Source organism: Tachyglossus aculeatus, chromosome 7 (assembly GCF_015852505.1).
Source record: "Tachyglossus aculeatus isolate mTacAcu1 chromosome 7, mTacAcu1.pri, whole genome shotgun sequence".
Lineage (NCBI taxonomy): Eukaryota > Metazoa > Chordata > Mammalia > Monotremata > Tachyglossidae > Tachyglossus > Tachyglossus aculeatus.
Genome location: NC_052072.1, coordinates 545005 through 562528, shown reverse-complemented (window position 1 = coordinate 562528; position 17524 = coordinate 545005). Strand labels below are relative to the sequence as shown.

The 17524-nt window shown below is 47.0% G+C and overlaps 1 protein-coding gene across 1 annotated transcript in view; it reads left to right on the top strand.

Annotated features, from left to right (window-relative positions):
* The window catches only part of STAT4 (signal transducer and activator of transcription 4), a 95127-nt gene that overhangs the window by 55212 nt on the left and 22391 nt on the right, over positions 1-17524 (top strand). The window contains exons 11-15 of the mRNA XM_038749048.1: positions 1523-1540; positions 1656-1749; positions 7582-7626; positions 10384-10467; positions 12728-12826. Of these exons, the coding sequence (XP_038604976.1) occupies positions 1523-1540; positions 1656-1749; positions 7582-7626; positions 10384-10467; positions 12728-12826 (340 nt within the window). The remainder of the gene's footprint in view (positions 1-1522; positions 1541-1655; positions 1750-7581; positions 7627-10383; positions 10468-12727; positions 12827-17524) is intronic.

The window sequence follows — 17524 nt, the reverse complement described above, 5'->3', positions numbered from 1 at the left end:
GATGATAGAGAGGAATCCAGTTCACTGGGCGTTCGGCCCAGTTGGAGAGCCTGCGGGAAACCAGTGAGTTTCCCCAGGATTTCAGGGCTCTGCTGCCCGTCTGCTGGGTGACCTTGGACAAGTCACTTCACTTCTCTGGGCCTCAGTTCCCTCCTCTGTAAAATTAACAGCAACAATAATAATAAAAATAATGGTATTTGTTAAGTGCTTATTATGTGCCAAGCACTGTTCTAGAAGCTGGGAGAGATGAAAGGTAATCAGGTTGTCCCACTTGGGGCTCACAGTCTTCATCCCCATTTTACAGACGAGGGAACTGAGGCCCAGAGAAGTGAGGTGACTTGCCCAAAGTCACACAGTTGACAAGTGGTGGAGCCGAGATTTGAACCCACACCCTCTGACTCCCAAATCTGGGCTCTTTCTGCTAAGCCACACTAAGACTGTGAGCCTTATGTGGGACCGGGACTGTGTCCAAACCGATTTTCTTTTATAATAATAATCATCATCAATCATATTTATTGAGCGATTACTATATGCAGAGCACTGTACTAAGTGCTTATGTTGGTAATAATGTTGGTATTTGTTGCCAGCTTGTACTTCCCAAGCGCTTAGTACAGTGCTCTGCACACAGTAAGTGCTCAATAAATACGATTGATTGATTTGTTAAGCGCTTACTATGTGCCAAGCACTGTTCTAAGCTCTGGGGGGGATACAAGGTAATCAAGGTCGTCCCACTTGGGGCTCACAGTCTTCATCCCATTTTCCAGATGAGGTCACTGAGGCAGAGAATCAATCAATCAATCAATCAATCATATTTATTGAGCGCTTACTGTGTGCAGAGCACTGTACTAAGCGCTTGGGAAGTACAAATTGGCAACATATAGAGACGGTCCCTACCCAACAGTGGGCTCACAGTCTACAGTCTCACAGAGAAGTGAAGTGACTTGCCCAAAGTCACACAGCTGACAAGTGGCAGAGCCGGGATTAGAACCCATGACCTCTGACTCCCAAGCGGACTCTTTCCACTGAGCCACGATGCTTCGTATCCAACCCAGTGCTTAGTACAGTGCCCGGACCATAATAATAATAATAATGATGGCATTTATTAAGCGCTTACTATGTGCAAAGCGCCGTTCTAAGCGCTGGGGAGGTTACAGCGTGATCAGGTTGTCATCATCATCATCAATCGTATTTATTGAGCGCTTACTATGTGCAGAGCACTGTACTAAGCGCTTGGGAAGTACAAATTGGCAACATATAGAGACAGTCCCTACCCAACAGTGGGCTCACAGTCTAAAAGGTTGTCCCACGTGGGGCTCCCGGTCTTCATCCCCATTTTCCAGATGAGGTCACTGAGGCCCAGAGAAGTGAAGTGACTTGCCCCAAGTCACACACAGCTGACAGTTGGCAGAGCTGGGATTTGAACCCATGACCTCTGACTCCAAAGCCCGGGCTCTTTTCCACCGAGCTACGCCGTAAGCGCTTAACAAATACCGTTATTATTATTCTCGTTGTCTTCTTGTAGGAACGTCTCCACAGTCAGGTAGGAAATTCACCAGGTCGGGGGACGGGTCGGGGGACACGGGACACGCGTGACTCCCGGTCGTGTCCGGGGGTGGGGGGTGGTCCGCGTGACCGGCGGAGACCCCGTTTTCCAGCAACCGCAGGTTCGTGCTGTGTGGGACGCACGTGAAGGCCATGAACATGGAGGAATCAGCCAACGGGAGCCTTTCCGTGGAGTTCCGACACTTGGTGAGCGTGTATTAATCAATCAATCAATCAATCGTATTTATTGAGCGCTTACTGTGTGCAGAGCACTGGACTAAGCGCTTGGGAAGTCCAAGTCGGCAACATCTAGAGACGGTCCCTACCCAATCAATCAATCAATCGTATTTATTGAGCGCTTACTGTGTGCAGAGCACTGGACTAAGCGCTTGGGAAGTCCAAGTTGGCAACATATAGAGACGGTCCCTACCCAATCAATCAATCAATCGTATTTATTGAGCGCTTACTGTGTGCAGAGCACTGGACTAAGCGCTTGGGAAGTCCAAGTCGGCAACATCTAGAGACGGTCCCTACCCAATCAATCAATCAATCGTATTTATTGAGCGCTTACTGTGTGCAGAGCACTGGACTAAGCGCTTGGGAAGTCCAAGTCGGCAACATCTAGAGACGGGCCCTACCCAACAGTGGGCTCACAGTCTAAAAGGGGGAGACAGAGAACAAAACCAAACATGCTAACAAAATAAAATAATTAGAATAGATAGGTACAAATAAAATAAATAAATAAATAGAGTAATAATAATAATGGCATTTATTAAGCGCTTACTATGTGCAGAGCACTGTTCTAAGCGCTGGGGAATTTACAAGGTGATCAGGTTGTCCCACGTGGGGCTCACAGTCTTCATCCCCATTTTACAGATGAGGGAACTGAGGCCCAGAGAAGTTAAGTGACTTGCCCAAAGTCACACGGTTGACAAGTGGTGGAGCCGGGATTTGAACCCATGACCTCTGACTCCAAAGCCCGGGCTTTTTCCACTGAGCCACGCTGCTTCTCCATAATAAATGTGTACAAACATATATACATATAACAATGGCTAGAACAGAAGATCAACAAGAAGATCTTGGAATGTAATAATTAATAACAATGACTAGAACAGAAGATAAACAAGAAGATCTTGGAATGTAATAATTAATAACAATGGCTAGAACAGAAGATAAACAAGAAGATCTTGGAATGTAATAATTAATAACAATGGCTAGAACAGAAGATAAACAAGAAGATCTTACTTCTTGTAAGTCTCAGTCTTCCCCCTTCTAGGCTGTGAGCCCACTGTTGGGTAGGGACTGTCTCTATATGTTGCCAATTTGTACTTCCCAAGCGCTTAGTACAGTGCTCTGCGCATAGTAAGCGCTCAATAAATACGATTGATGATGATGATGATGATCTTACTGTGTGCAAAGCACTGTTCTAAGCACTGGGGAGGTTACAAGGTGATCAGGTTGTCCCATGGGGGGGCTCACGGTCTTCATCCCCATTTTACAGATGAGGGAACTGAGGCCCAGAGAAGTCAAGTGACTTGCCCAAAGTCACACAGCTGACAATTGGCGGAGTCGGGATTTGAACCCACAACCTCTGAGCGGGAAAACCGGGGCGCGCTGCCGGGGGGGGCCCTCCGCCGGGCACCGGGGCGGGCATCCCGCCGGGGACCCCCTGAAACAGCCTCCTTGGGAAGCTGTCGCTCAGGCCTGAGATAAATCAGAAGATTTTTCTGGTCCTCTAGTGAGAATAAGAATAATAATAATAACGGTGGCATCTGTTAAGCACTTACTACACTGCCGGGCACTGTACTAAGCGCTGGGGTGGATACCAGCTAATCGGATTGGACCCAGACCCACGGTCACGGTCCTCATCCCCATTTTAGAGAAGCAGCGTGGCTCAGTGGAAAGAGCCCGGGCTTTGGAGTCAGAGGTCATGGGTTCAAATTCCGGCTCCGCCAACTGTCAGCTGTGTGACTTTGGGCAAGTCACTTCACTTCTCTGAGCCTCAGTGACCTCATCTGGAAAATGGGGATGAAGACTGTGAGCCCCCTGTGGGACAACCTGATCACCTTGTAACCTCCCCAGTGCTTAGAACAGTGCTTTGCACATAGTAAGCGCTTAATAAATGCCATTATTATTATTATCATTATTATTATTATTATTATTATTATTTTACAGATGAGGTCACTGAGGCCCAGAGAAGGGAAGTGACTTGCCCAAGGTCAGGGCTGAAATTGGAACCCAGGTCCTTCTGAATGCCAGGCCCAGGATCTATCCACTAGACCCCACTGCTTCCCACCCTAGATGCTGTGCTAGCCGCCTGCTCAGTATGGAGTTCCATGCTGGCTGCCCGCTGGGTGTGGGATGCTGTGCTGGGTAAATAATAATAATAATGGCATTTATTAAGCACTTACTATGTGCAGAGCACTGTTCTAAGCGCTGGGGAATTTACAAGGTGATCAGGTTGTCCCACGTGGGGCTCACAGTCTGCATCCCCATTTTACAGATGAGGGAACTGAGGCCCAGAGAAGTTAAGTGACTTGCCCAAAGTCACCCAGTTGACAAGTGGTGGAGCCGGGATTTGAACCCATGACCTCTGACTCCAAAGCCCGGGCTTTTTCCACTGAGCCACGCTGCTTCTCCATAATAAATGTGTACAAACATATATACATATAACAATGGCGAGAACAGAAGATCAACAAGAAGATCTTGGAATGTAATAATTAATAACAATGGCTAGAACAGAAGATAAACAAGAAGATCTTGGAATGTAATAATTAATAACAATGGCTAGAACAGAAGATAAACAAGAAGATCTTGGAATGTAATAATTAATAACAATGGCTAGAACAGAAGATAAACAAGAAGATCTTACTTCTTGTAAGTCTCAGTCTTCCCCCTTCTAGGCTGTGAGCCCACTGTTGGGTAGGGACTGTCTCTATATGTTGCCAATTTGTACTTCCCAAGCGCTTAGTACAGTGCTCTGCACATAGTAAGCGCTCAATAAATACGATTGATGATGATGGTGATGATCTTACTGTGTGCAAAGCACTGTTCTAAGCGCTGGGGAGGTTACAAGGTGATCAGGTTGTCCCATGGGGGGCTCACGGTCTTCATCCCATTTTACAGATGAGGGAACTGAGGTCCAGAGAAGTAAAGTGACTTGCCCAAAGCCACACAGCTGACAATTGGCGGAGCCGGGATTTGAACCCACAACCTCTGAGCGGGAAAACCGGGGCGCGCTGCCGGGGGGGGCCCTCCGCCGGGCACCGGGGCGGGCATCCCGCCGGGGACCCCCTGAAACAGCCTCCTTGGGAAGCTGTCGCTCAGGCCTGAGATAAATCAGAAGATTTTTCTGGTCCTCTAGTGAGAATAAGAATAATAATAATAACGGTGGCATCTGTTAAGCACTTACTACACTGCCGGGCACTGTACTAAGCGCTGGGGTGGATACCAGCTAATCGGATTGGACCCAGACCCACGGTCACGGTCCTCATCCCCATTTTAGAGAAGCAGCGTGGCTCAGTGGAAAGAGCCCGGGCTTTGGAGTCAGAGGTCATGGGTTCAAATTCCGGCTCCGCCAACTGTCAGCTGTGTGACTTTGGGCAAGTCACTTCACTTCTCTGAGCCTCAGTGACCTCATCTGGAAAATGGGGATGAAGACTGTGAGCCCCCTGTGGGACAACCTGATCACCTTGTAACCTCCCCAGTGCTTAGAACAGTGCTTTGCACATAGTAAGCGCTTAATAAATGCCATTATTATTATTATCATTATTATTATTATTATTATTATTATTTTACAGATGAGGTCACTGAGGCCCAGAGAAGGGAAGTGACTTGCCCAAGGTCAGGGCTGAAATTGGAACCCAGGTCCTTCTGAATGCCAGGCCCAGGATCTATCCACTAGACCCCACTGCTTCCCACCCTAGATGCTGTGCTAGCCGCCTGCTCAGTATGGAGTTCCATGCTGGCTGCCCGCTGGGTGTGGGATGCTGTGCTGGGTAAATAATAATAATGATGGCATTTGTTAAGCGCTTACTATGTGCCAAGCACTGTTCTAAGCGCTGGGGAGGTTACAAGGTGATCAGGTTGTCCCACGTAGGGCTCACAGTCTTAATCCCCATTTTCCAGATGAGAGAACTGAAGCCCAGAGAAGCGAAGTGACTTGCTCAAAGTCACACAGCTGACAAGCGGCGGAGCCGGGATTCGAACCCATGACCTCTGACTCCCAAGCCCGGGCTCTTTCCACTGAGCCACGCTGCTTCTCGTTTCGTACAGTGTGCTGGGAAAATGCTAAGTACAGTGCTATGCACACAGTAAATGCCCAATAATAATAATAATAATAATAATGGCATTTGTTAAGCGCTGACTATGTGCAAAGCACTGTACTAAGCGCTGGGGAGGATATAAGGTGATCAGGTTGTCCCACGTGGGGCTCACAATCTTAATCCCCATTTTACAGATGAGGTAACTGAGGCTCAGAGAAGTTAAGTGACTTGCCCAAGGTTACACAGCAGACGTGGTGGAGCTGGGATTTGAACCCATGACCTCTGACTCCAAAGCCCAGGCTCTTTCCACTGAGCCACGCTGCTTCTCTAATGGCATTTGTTAAGCACTCACTATGTGCAGAGCAGTGTTCTAAGCGCTGGGGGGGGTTACAAGGTGATCAGGTTGTCCCACGGGGGGCTCACAGTCTTAATCCCCATTTTCCAGATGAGGGAACTGAGGCTGAGAAGTTAAGTGACTTGCCCAAGGTCACACAGCAGACATGTGGTGGAGTCGGGATTCGAACCCATGACCTCTGACTCCAAAGCCCGGGCTCTTTCCACTGAGCCACGCTGCTCCTCCTAAAATACCACTTGGATCACTGGGACCCTGCTGTGGGCAGGACTCTGTGCTGGGCGCCCGCGGGGTGCGGAGGGCAGTAGTAAGTGTTTAGAAGAGGGTTGTAGAAGCAGAAAGGTTGCCCCTGCCCCCAAGTTGCTTATAATCACTCTGCGGCCTATAGCGTGGCGCAGTGGAAAGAGCCCAGGCTTTGGAGTCAGAGGTCACGGGTTCAAATCCCCGCTCCGCCAATTGTCAGCTGTGTGACTTTGGGCAAGTCACTTAACTTCTCTGGGCCGCCGTTAACTCATCTGTAAAATGGGGATGAAGGCTGTGAGCCCCCCCGTGGGACAACCTGATCACCTTGTAACCTCCCCAGCGCTTAGAACAGTGCTTTGCACATAGTAAGCGCTTAATAAATGCCATCATTATTATTATAACGAGCCCCCAGGAGCCTGCCTGGGGTGGGGGCTTCGGCCGAGTCGGGAGGAGGAGGGAGGTCGGGTCAATCAATCAATCAATCGTATTTATTGAGCGCTTACTGTGTGCAGAGCACTGTACTAAGCGTCCCCCCCAACCCCACCCTCGGGTACCCAGGCCCGGAGCGGGGCAGGGCAGGGTGTGAGTGGCCCAGAGTGGGCCCCTAGCAGGTGTCACCGCATCTGAGAAGCAGCGTGGCTTAGTGGAAAGAGCCCGGGCTTGGGACTCAGAGGACGTGGGTTCTAATCCCGGCATCGCCCCTTGTCCGCTGTGTGACCTTGGGCAAGCCGCTTAACTCCTCTGTGCCTCAGTTACCTCATCTGGAAAATGAAGACTGTGAGCCCCACGTGGGACAACCTCATTGCCAATTGTCAGCTTTGTGACTTTGGGCAAGCCGCTTCACTTCTCTGTGCCTCAGTTACCTCATCTGTAAAATGGGGATTAAGACGGTGAGCCCCCCGTGGGACAACCTGATCCCCTTGTAACCTCCCCAGCGCTTAGAACAGTGCTTTGCACACAGTAAGCACGTAATAAATGCCATCATTATTATTATTATTACCTTGTATCTCCCCCAGCGCTTAGAACAGTGCTCGGCATGTAGTAATAGCGTAACAAATACCATAATTATTATTATTATTATTATCTGGGTCCCCCCCAGGGTGTGACACCCCAGGCCTGCTCCCCCCAACACCCTCCTCCTCCTCCTCCACCCCCTGCCCTGTTTTCTCGTTGTCACAGCAACCGAAGGAGTTGAAATCCAGCGCGGGGACCAAGGGAAATGAGGTATGACGTTACTTCCTGCTTGGGAAGGTGGAGGGGGAGAGGAATAATCACAATAATAATAATAATAATAATAATAAAGGCATTTGTTAAGCAGTTATTATGCGCCAACACTGTTCTAAGCTCTGGGATAGATATGAGGTTATCAAGTTGTCCCACGTAGGGCTGAAGTTCTCAGTCCCCATTTTACAGATGAGGTAACTGAAGCCTGTATATATGATGTATATATGTTTGTACATATTTATTACTCTATTTATTTATTTATTTATTTTATTTGTGCATATCTATTCTATTTATTTTATTTTGTTAGTATGTTTGGTTTTGTTCTCTGTCTCCCCCTTTTAGACTGTGAGCCCACTGTTGGGTAGGGACTGTCTCTGTATGTTGCCAACTTGTACTTCCCAAGTGCTTAGTACAGTGCTCTGAACACAGTAAGCGCTCAATAAATACGATTGATTGATTGATTGAAGCCCAGAGAAGTGAAGTGACTTGCCCAAAGTCACGCAGCTGACAAGTGGCGGAGCCAGGATTAGAACCCATGACTTTGGACTCCCACCCACATGCTGCCTCTGGCCTGGAAATAATAATAATAATAATAATAATAATAATAATAATAATGGCATTTATTAAGTGCTTACTATGGGCAAAGCACTGTTCTAAGCGCTGGGGAGGTTACAAGGTAATCAGGTTGTCCCAAGGAGGGCTCACAGTCTTAATCCCCATTTTACAGATGAGGTAACGGAGGCTCAGAGAAGTTAAGTGACTTGCCCAAAGTCACACAGCTGACAATTGGCGGAGCGGAATCTGAACCCATGACCTCTGACTCCAAAGCCCGCGCTCTTTCCTCTGAGCCACGCTGCTCCTCTTAAAGCCCTCCCTCTTCATATTCATTCAATCGAATTTCATTCGATCGTATGTATTGAATGTTCACTCTGTGCAGAGCACTGTACTGAGCCCTTGGGAAAATACAATACACCAATAAAGAGAGACAATCCCTGAGCTCACAGTCTGGGGAGGGTGAGGGGCAGGCGGGGAGGCAGACATCAATACAAGTAAACAAACATTAATATAAATAAATAAAATGACAGATATGGACATAAATGCTGTGGGGCCGCGGAAGGAGAGCAAAGGGAGAGAGTAAAGGTGACACGGAAGGGAGTGGGAGATGAGAAGGAGCGGGGGTTAGTCTGGAAAGGCCTCTTGGAGGAGGTGGGCCTTCAGTAAGGATTTGAAGGCGGGGGAGAACAATTGTCTAGCAGATTATGAGAAGCAGCATGGCTCAGTGGAAAGAGCCCGGGCTTTGGAGTCAGAGGTCATGGGTTCAAATCCAAACTCTGCCAATTGTCTTTGGGCAAGTTACTTCACTTCTCTGGGCCTCAGTTACCTCATCTGTAAAATGGGGATTAAGACTGAGAGCCCCCCGTGGGACAACCTGATCGCCTTGTACCTCCCCAGTGCTTAGAACAGTGCTTGGCACACAGTAAGCACTTAACAAATGCCATCATCATCGTTATTGTTATTATTATTATCATTATTATTATTATTATTATTATCCCCGGCCCACGTCATCCCCCGGGCCTGGAATGCCCCCAGTCCCTCTGCCCATCCGCCAAGCTAGCTCTCTTCCTCCTTTCAAGGCCCTACTGAGAGCTCACCTCCTCCAGGAGGCCTTCCCACACTGAGCCCCTTCCTTCCTCTCCCCCTCGTCCCCCTCTCCACCCCCACATCTTACCGCCTTCCCTTCCCCACAGCTCCTGTATATATGTATATATGTTTGTACATATTTGTCACTCTATTTTACTTGTACATATCTATTCTGTTTATTTTATTTTGTTAGTATGTTTGGTTTTGTTCTCCGTCTCCCCGTTTTAGACTGTGAGCCCACTGTTGGGTAGGGACTGTCTCTATATGTTGCCAACTTGGACTTCCCAAGCGCTTAGTACAGTGCTCTGCACACAGTAAGCGCTCAATAAATACGATTGATGATGATGATTTATTATTATTATTAGAGGAGGGAGGATGTGGGTTAGGGCTCAATGGCGAGACAGGTGAGATGGAGGCCCAGTGAGAAGGTATGTGGGCTGGGTTAGAGTAGGAGAGAAGGGAGGTGAGGTCGGAGGGGGCAAGGGGATGGACAGCTTTAAAGCCAATAGTGAGGAGGTTTTGTTTGATACAGAGGTTGATAGGCAACCACTGGAGATTTCTGAGGAGGGGGGTGACTATGCCCTGAACGTTTCTGTAGAAAGATAATCCGGGTAGCGGAGGGAAGTCTGGATTGGAGTGGGGAGAGGCAGGAGGTTCGGAGGTCCGAAAGGAGGCTGATACAGTCATCTAGGCAGGATAGGATGAGTCATTTGGATGGAAAGGTAAGGGCGGATTTTAGCGATATTCATATTCAACAGAAACTCACTCCCCCCAATTCAAAACCTTATTGAAGGCCCATCTCTTCCAAGAGGCCTTCCCTGACTGCACCCTCCTTTCCTCTTCTCCCGCTCCCTTCTGCGCCGCCCTGACTCGCTCCCTTTCTTCATCCCCTCCTCCCAGCCCCACACCACTTTTTGTCCACATCCTTCATTTATTTGTTTATTAACAGCACATAGAGCATATCTGTCTGCCCCCCTAGACTATCAGCTCGTTAAGGGCAGGGATTGTGTCTGTTTATTGTTCTCTTGTCTTTTCCCAAGCGCTTAGTACACAGCGAGCGCTCAGTAAATACGATGGACTGACTGACTGACTGCCTGTCAATGCCTTGTGCCCCAGGGCTCTCACATGGTCACGGAAGAGCTCCACTCCATCAGCTTCGAAACGCAGGTGTGCCTCTACGGTCTGGTCATGGACTTGGAGGTGAGGAGGGGTGGGGCCGGGTGGGGGACCTTGAAACCCAGATTATAGATTTGGGGAAGGGTTGGGGGCTCAGATCTAGGGGGTAGGGCAAACGTTCCCCCTTTTTAGTGGAGTCCGCTGAGGTTCATGCTCTCTGGAATTGCAATCCATTTTCCAAATCATCATCATCATCATTTCCATCAATAGCGTTTGCTCTCCCCGCTTCAGTCTGTACTTCCTCTGCTGCCTGGATTATCTTTGTACAGAAACGCTCTGGGCATGTCACTCCCCTCCTCAAAAATCTCCAGTGGCTACCAGTCAACCTACGCATCAAGCAAAAACTCCTCACTCTCAGCTTCAAGGCTGTCCATCCATCCCCTCGCCCCCTCCTACCTCCCCTCCCTTCTGTCCTTCTCCAGCCCAGCCCGCACCCTCCGCTCCTCTGCCACCGCTAACCTCCTCACCGGGCCTCGTTCTTGCCTGTCCCGCCATCGACCCCCGGCCCCCGTCCTCCCCCGGGCCTGGAATGCCCCCAATCCCTCTGCCCATCCACCAAGCTAGCTCTCTTCCTCCCTTCAAGGCCCTACTGAGAGCTCACCTCCTCCAGGAGGCCTTCCCAGACTGAGCCCCTTCCTTCCTCTCCCCCTCGTCCCCCTCTCCATCCCCCCGTCTTACCTCCTTCCCTTCCCCACAGCACCTGTATATATGTATATATGTTTGTACATATTTTTTACTCTATTTATTTTATTTGTACATATCTATTCTATTTATTTTATTTTGTTAGTATGCTTGGTTTTGTTCTCTGTCTCCCCCTTTTAGACTGTGAGCCCACTGTTGGGTAGGGACTGTCTCTATATGTTGTCAACTTGTACTTCCCAAGCGCTTAGTCCAGTGCTCTGCACACAGTAAGCGCTCAATAAATACGATTGATGATGATGATCCGCCAAGCTAGCTCTCTTCCTCCCTTCAAAGCCCTACTGAGAGCTCACCTCCTCCAGGAGGCCTTCCCAGACTGAGCCCACTTTTTCCTCACCTCTTCCCCACCCCCCCACTGCCCTACCTCCTTCTCCCCACAGCACTTGTATATATATTTGTAGAGATTTATTACTCTATTTCACTCGTACATATTTACTATTCTATTTATTTTGTTAACGATGTGCATATAGCTATAATTCTATTTGTTCTGACAACTTTGACACCTGTCCCCATGTTTTGTTGTCTGTCTCCTCCTTCTAGACTGTGAGCCCGTTGTCGGGTAGGGACCGTCTCTATATGCTGCCGACTTGTACTTCCCAAGTGCTTAATACATTGCTCTGCACACAGTAAGCGCTCAGTAAATACGATTGAATGAATTCTAGTCTTCTACTTTGTGTAGAGCGCTGGCCTAGTGCAGAGTGCTGTGCTGGTCACCTACTGTGTGCAGAGCTCTGGGTTCATCAATCAATTGTATTTATTGAGCTCTTACTGCATGCAGAGCACTGTACTAAGCGCTTGGGAAGTCCAAGTTGGCAACATATAGAGACGGTCCCTACCCAACAGTGGGCTCACAGTCTAGAAGCATCTTCTGTGTTAGCTGAGGTTGGCTGGGGTCCAACTGGGGTCATCTGGACAGCTCCACACTGCTCTAGGCGCCTGTTGTGTGCTGAGCGCTCTGCTGGTCGCCTACAGTGTGTGGAGCTCTAGCCTAGGCACCTACTGTATGCAGAGCGCTGTGCTGGTCACCTGCTATTCATTCAATCGTATTATTGAGCACTTACTGTGTGCAGGGCACTGTACTAAGCGCTTGGGAAGTACAAGTTGGCAACATACGTGCAGAGCTCTGGCCTAGGTGCCTACCGTGTGCTGAGCTGTGAACATCATCATCATCAATCGTATTTATTGAGCGCTTACTATGTGCAGAGCACTGTACTAAGCACTTGGGAAGTACAAATTGGCAACATATAGAGACAGTCCCTACCCAACAGTGGGCTCACAGTCTAAAAGGGGGAGACAGAGAACAAAACCAAACATACTAACAAAATAAAATAAATAGAATAGATATGTACAAATAAATTAAATAAATAGAGTGAAAAAATATGTACAAACATATATACATATATACAGGTGCTGTGGGGAAGGGAGGGAGGTAAGATGGGGGGATGGAGGGGGGAAGGGGGGAGATGGCCTTGTCCCAGTTTGGGCCCCCAGACAGTTGGAGGGTCCCGGCCGGGCACCCATCGCCCACTGTGCCCACCACTAACCAGCAGGCTGGGGATCGGGAATGGGGGCTTTTTCCCACCAGACCTGCTCCTTGCCCGTGGTGATGATTTCCAACGTGAGCCAGCTTCCCAACGCCTGGGCCTCCGTCATCTGGTACAACCTGTCCACCAGCGATCCCCAGGTAGCGATCCCCTGTCCCTGCCCCCCGTCCTGGCATCCCGGGAGACCCCATCGTGCTCCCGGGCCTGGGAATCATTGCCCCCGATGCCTTCTCGGGCACTTGTAGCAGCTCACTGCTACAAAGTCACACAGCTGATCACTGGCGGAGCCAGGATTTGAACCCATGACCTCTGCCTCCAAAGCCCATGCCCTTTCCACTGAGCCACGCTGCTTCTCTCCAAATACCATTATTATTATTATTATTAATTCATTCAATCATATTTATTGAACATCTACTGTTTTCCAAGCACTGTACTAAGCGCTTGGGAGAGGACACTATACAACAAACAGACTCATTCCTGCCCACAGTGAGCTCACAGTCTACAGGGGGAGACACACGTTAATATAAATAGATGAATAAGGAAATAGATAAATAAATGTTACAATGTAAGAAATAAATGACAGGTAAATAGAGATAACATTCCTGCCCACAGTGAGCTCACAGTCTACGGGGGGAGACACACGTTAATATAAATAGATGAATAAGGAAATAAATAAATAAGTTACAATGTAAGAAATAAATGACAGGTAAATAGAGATAACATTCCTGCCCACAGTGAGCTCACAGTCTACAGGGGGAGACGCACGTTAATATAAATAGATGAATAAGTAAATAAATAAATAAGTTACAATGTAAGAAATAAATGACAGGTAAATAGAGATAACATTCCTGCCCACAGTGAGCTCACAGTCTACAGGGGGAGACACACGTTAATATAAATAGATGAATAAGTAAATAGATAAATAAATAAGTTACAATGTAAGAAATAAATGACAGGTAAATAGAGATAACATTCCTGCCCACAGTGAGCTCACAGTCTACAGGGGGAGACGCACGTTAATATAAATAGATGAATAAGTAAATAGATAAATAAATGTTACAATGTAAGAAATAAATGACGGGTAAATAGAGATAACATTCCTGCCCACAGTGAGCTCACAGTCTACAGGGGGAGACACACGTTAATATAAATAGATGAATGAGGAAATAGATAAATAAATAAGTTACAATGTAAGAAATAAATGACAGGTAAATAGAGATAACATTCCTGCCCACAGTGAGCTCACAGTCTAGAGGGGGAGACACACGTTAATATAAATAGATGAATAAGTAAATAAATAAATAAGTTACAATGTAAGAAATAAATGACAGGTAAATAGAGATAACATTCCTGCCCACAGTGAGCTCACAGTCTACAGGGGGAGACACACGTTAATATAAATAGATGAATAAGTAAATAGATAAATAAATAAGTTACAATGTAAGAAATAAATGACAGGTAAATAGAGATAACATTCCTGCCCACAGTGAGCTCACAGTCTACAGGGGGAGATGCACGTTAATATAAATAGATGAATAAGTAAATAGATAAATAAATGTTACAATATAAGAAATAAATGACAGGTAAATAGAGATAACATTCCTGCCCACAGTGAGCTCACAGTCTAGAGGGGGAGACACACGTTAATATAACTAGATGAATGAGGAAATAGATAAATAAATAAGTTACAATGTAAGAAATAAATGACAGGTAAATAGAGATAACATTCCTGCCCACAGTGAGCTCACAGTCTACAGGGGGAGATGCACGTTAATATAAATAGATGAATAAGTAAATAGATAAATAAATGTTACAATATAAGAAATAAATGACAGGTAAATAGAGATAACATTCCTGCCCACAGTGAGCTCACAGTCTAGAGGGGGAGACACACGTTAATATAAATAGATGAATGAGGAAATAGATAAATAAATAAGTTACAATGTAAGAAATAAATGACAGGTAAATAGAGATAACATTCCTGCCCACAGTGAGCTCACAGTCTACAGGGGGAGACGCACGTTAATATAAATAGATGAATAAGTAAATAGATAAATAAATGTTACAATGTAAGAAATAAATGACAGGTAAATAGAGATAACATTCCTGCCCACAGTGAGCTCACAGTCTACAGGGGGAGACGCACGTTAATATAAATAGATGAATAAGTAAATAAATAAATAAGTTACAATGTAAGAAATAAATGACAGGTAAATAGAGATAACATTCCTGCCCACAGTGAGCTCACAGTCTACAGGGGGAGACACACGTTAATATAAATAGATGAATGAGGAAATAGATAAATAAATAAGTTACAAGGTAAGAAATAAATGACAGGTAAATAGAGATAACATTCCTGCCCACAGTGAGCTCACAGTCTACAGGGGGAGACGCACGTTAATATAAATAGATGAATAAGTAAATAGATAAATAAATGTTACAATGTAAGAAATAAATGACAGGTAAATAGAGATAACATTCCTGCCCACAGTGAGCTCACAGTCTACAGGGGGAGACACACGTTAATATAAATAGATGAATAAGGAAATAGATAAATAAATAAGTTACAATGTAAGAAATAAATGACAGGTAAATAGAGATAACATTCCTGCCCACAGTGAGCTCACAGTCTACAGGGGGAGACACACGTTAATATAAATAGGTGAATAAGGAAATAGATAAATAAGTTACAATGTAAGAAATAAATGACAGGTAAATAGAGATAACATTCCTGCCCACAGTGAGCTCACAGTCTACAGGGGGAGACACACGTTAATATAAATAGATGAATAAGTAAATAGATAAATAAATGTTACAATGTAAGAAATAAATGACAGGTAAATAGAGATAACATTCCTGCCCACAGTGAGCTCACAGTCTACAGGGGGAGATGCACGTTAATATAAATAGATGAATAAGTAAATAGATAAATAAATGTTACAATATAAGAAATAAATGACAGGTAAATAGAGATAACATTCCTGCCCACAGTGAGCTCACAGTCTACAGGGGGAGACACACGTTAATATAAATAGATGAATGAGGAAATAGATAAATAAATAAGTTACAATGTAAGAAATAAATGACAGGTAAATAGAGATAACATTCCTGCCCACAGTGAGCTCACAGTCTAGAGGGGGAGACACACGTTAATATAAATAGATGAATGAGGAAATAGATAAATAAATAAGTTACAATGTAAGAAATAAATGACAGGTAAATAGAGATAACTACATCTGCGCTGTGGGACTGGGAGGGAGGATGAATTAAGGAGCAAGTCAGAGCGGCGCCCAAGGGAGCGGGAGAAGAGGAGAGGAGGGCTCAGTCAGGGAAGGCCTCTTGGAGGAGATGGGCCTTCGATAAGGCTCTGGAATGGGGGACAGGGATTATCCCTCCTCTCAAACCCGGCTCCCCTCACACACCCAATCACACGAGTCTCCCCACCCCCCTCCCAATCACACAAATCTCCACATCCACACGTACACACACGAGTCCCCACACACACATACAGACACACACCCAATCACACGAGTCTCCCCACCCCCCTCCCAAACACACAAATCTCCACGTCCACACGTACTCACACCAGTCTCCACACACACAGACACACACACACCCAATCACACGAGTCTCCCACCCCCCTCCCAATCACACAAATCACCACGTCCACACGTACTCACAGGAGTCTCCACACACGGACACACACACACGCTCAATCACACTAGTCTCCCCACCCCCCTCCCAATCACGCAAATCTCCACATCCACATGTATTCATACGAGTCTCCACACACACGGACACACACACACACACCCAATCACGCTAGTCTCCCCACACCCCTCCCAATCACACAAATCTCCACATCCACACGTACTCACACCAGTCTCCACACACACAGACACACACACACACCCAATCACACGAGTCTCCCCACACCCCTCCCAATCACATAAATCTCCACGTCCACACATACTCACATGAGTCTCCACACACACACGGACACGCACACACCCAATCACACTAGTCTCCCCACACCCCTCCCAATCTCACAAATCTCCACATCCACACATACTCACATGAGTCTCCACACACACAGACACACACACACACCCAATCACACTATTCTCCCCACACCCCTCCCAATCACACAAATCTCCACATCCACACGTACTCACACGAGTCTCCACACACACACAGACACACACACACCTAGTCGCACTAGTCTCCCCACACCCCTCCCAATCTCACAAATCTCCACATCCACACGTACTCACACCAGTCTCCACACATAGACCCAATCACACAAGTCTGCCCACCCCCCTCCCAATCACACAAATCTCCACATCCACACATACTCACACGAGTCTCCACACACACGGACACACACACACCCAATCACGCTAGTCTCCCCACACCCCTCCCAATCTCACAAATCTCCACATCCACACGTACTCACACCAGTCTCCACACATGCACACAATCACACGAGTCTCCCCACACCCCTCCCAATCACACAAATCTCCACATCCACACGTACTCACACCAGTCTCCCCACCCCCCCTCCCAATCACACAAATCTCCACATCCACACGTACTCCCAAGAGTCTCCACACACACGGACACACACACACCCAATCACACTAGTCTCCCCACACCCCTCCCAATCACACAAATCTCCACATCCACACGTACTCACAGGAACCACCACACACAGGGACACAACCCCACCCACTCACCAGACCCTCCCAAACCTGCCCCGGCCAAAGGCAGAGCTTCAAGATGGCAGGGCAGAGTCTGGAGGCCGGAAGAGGATGATGTCCCCCTCTCCATCCCCCCAT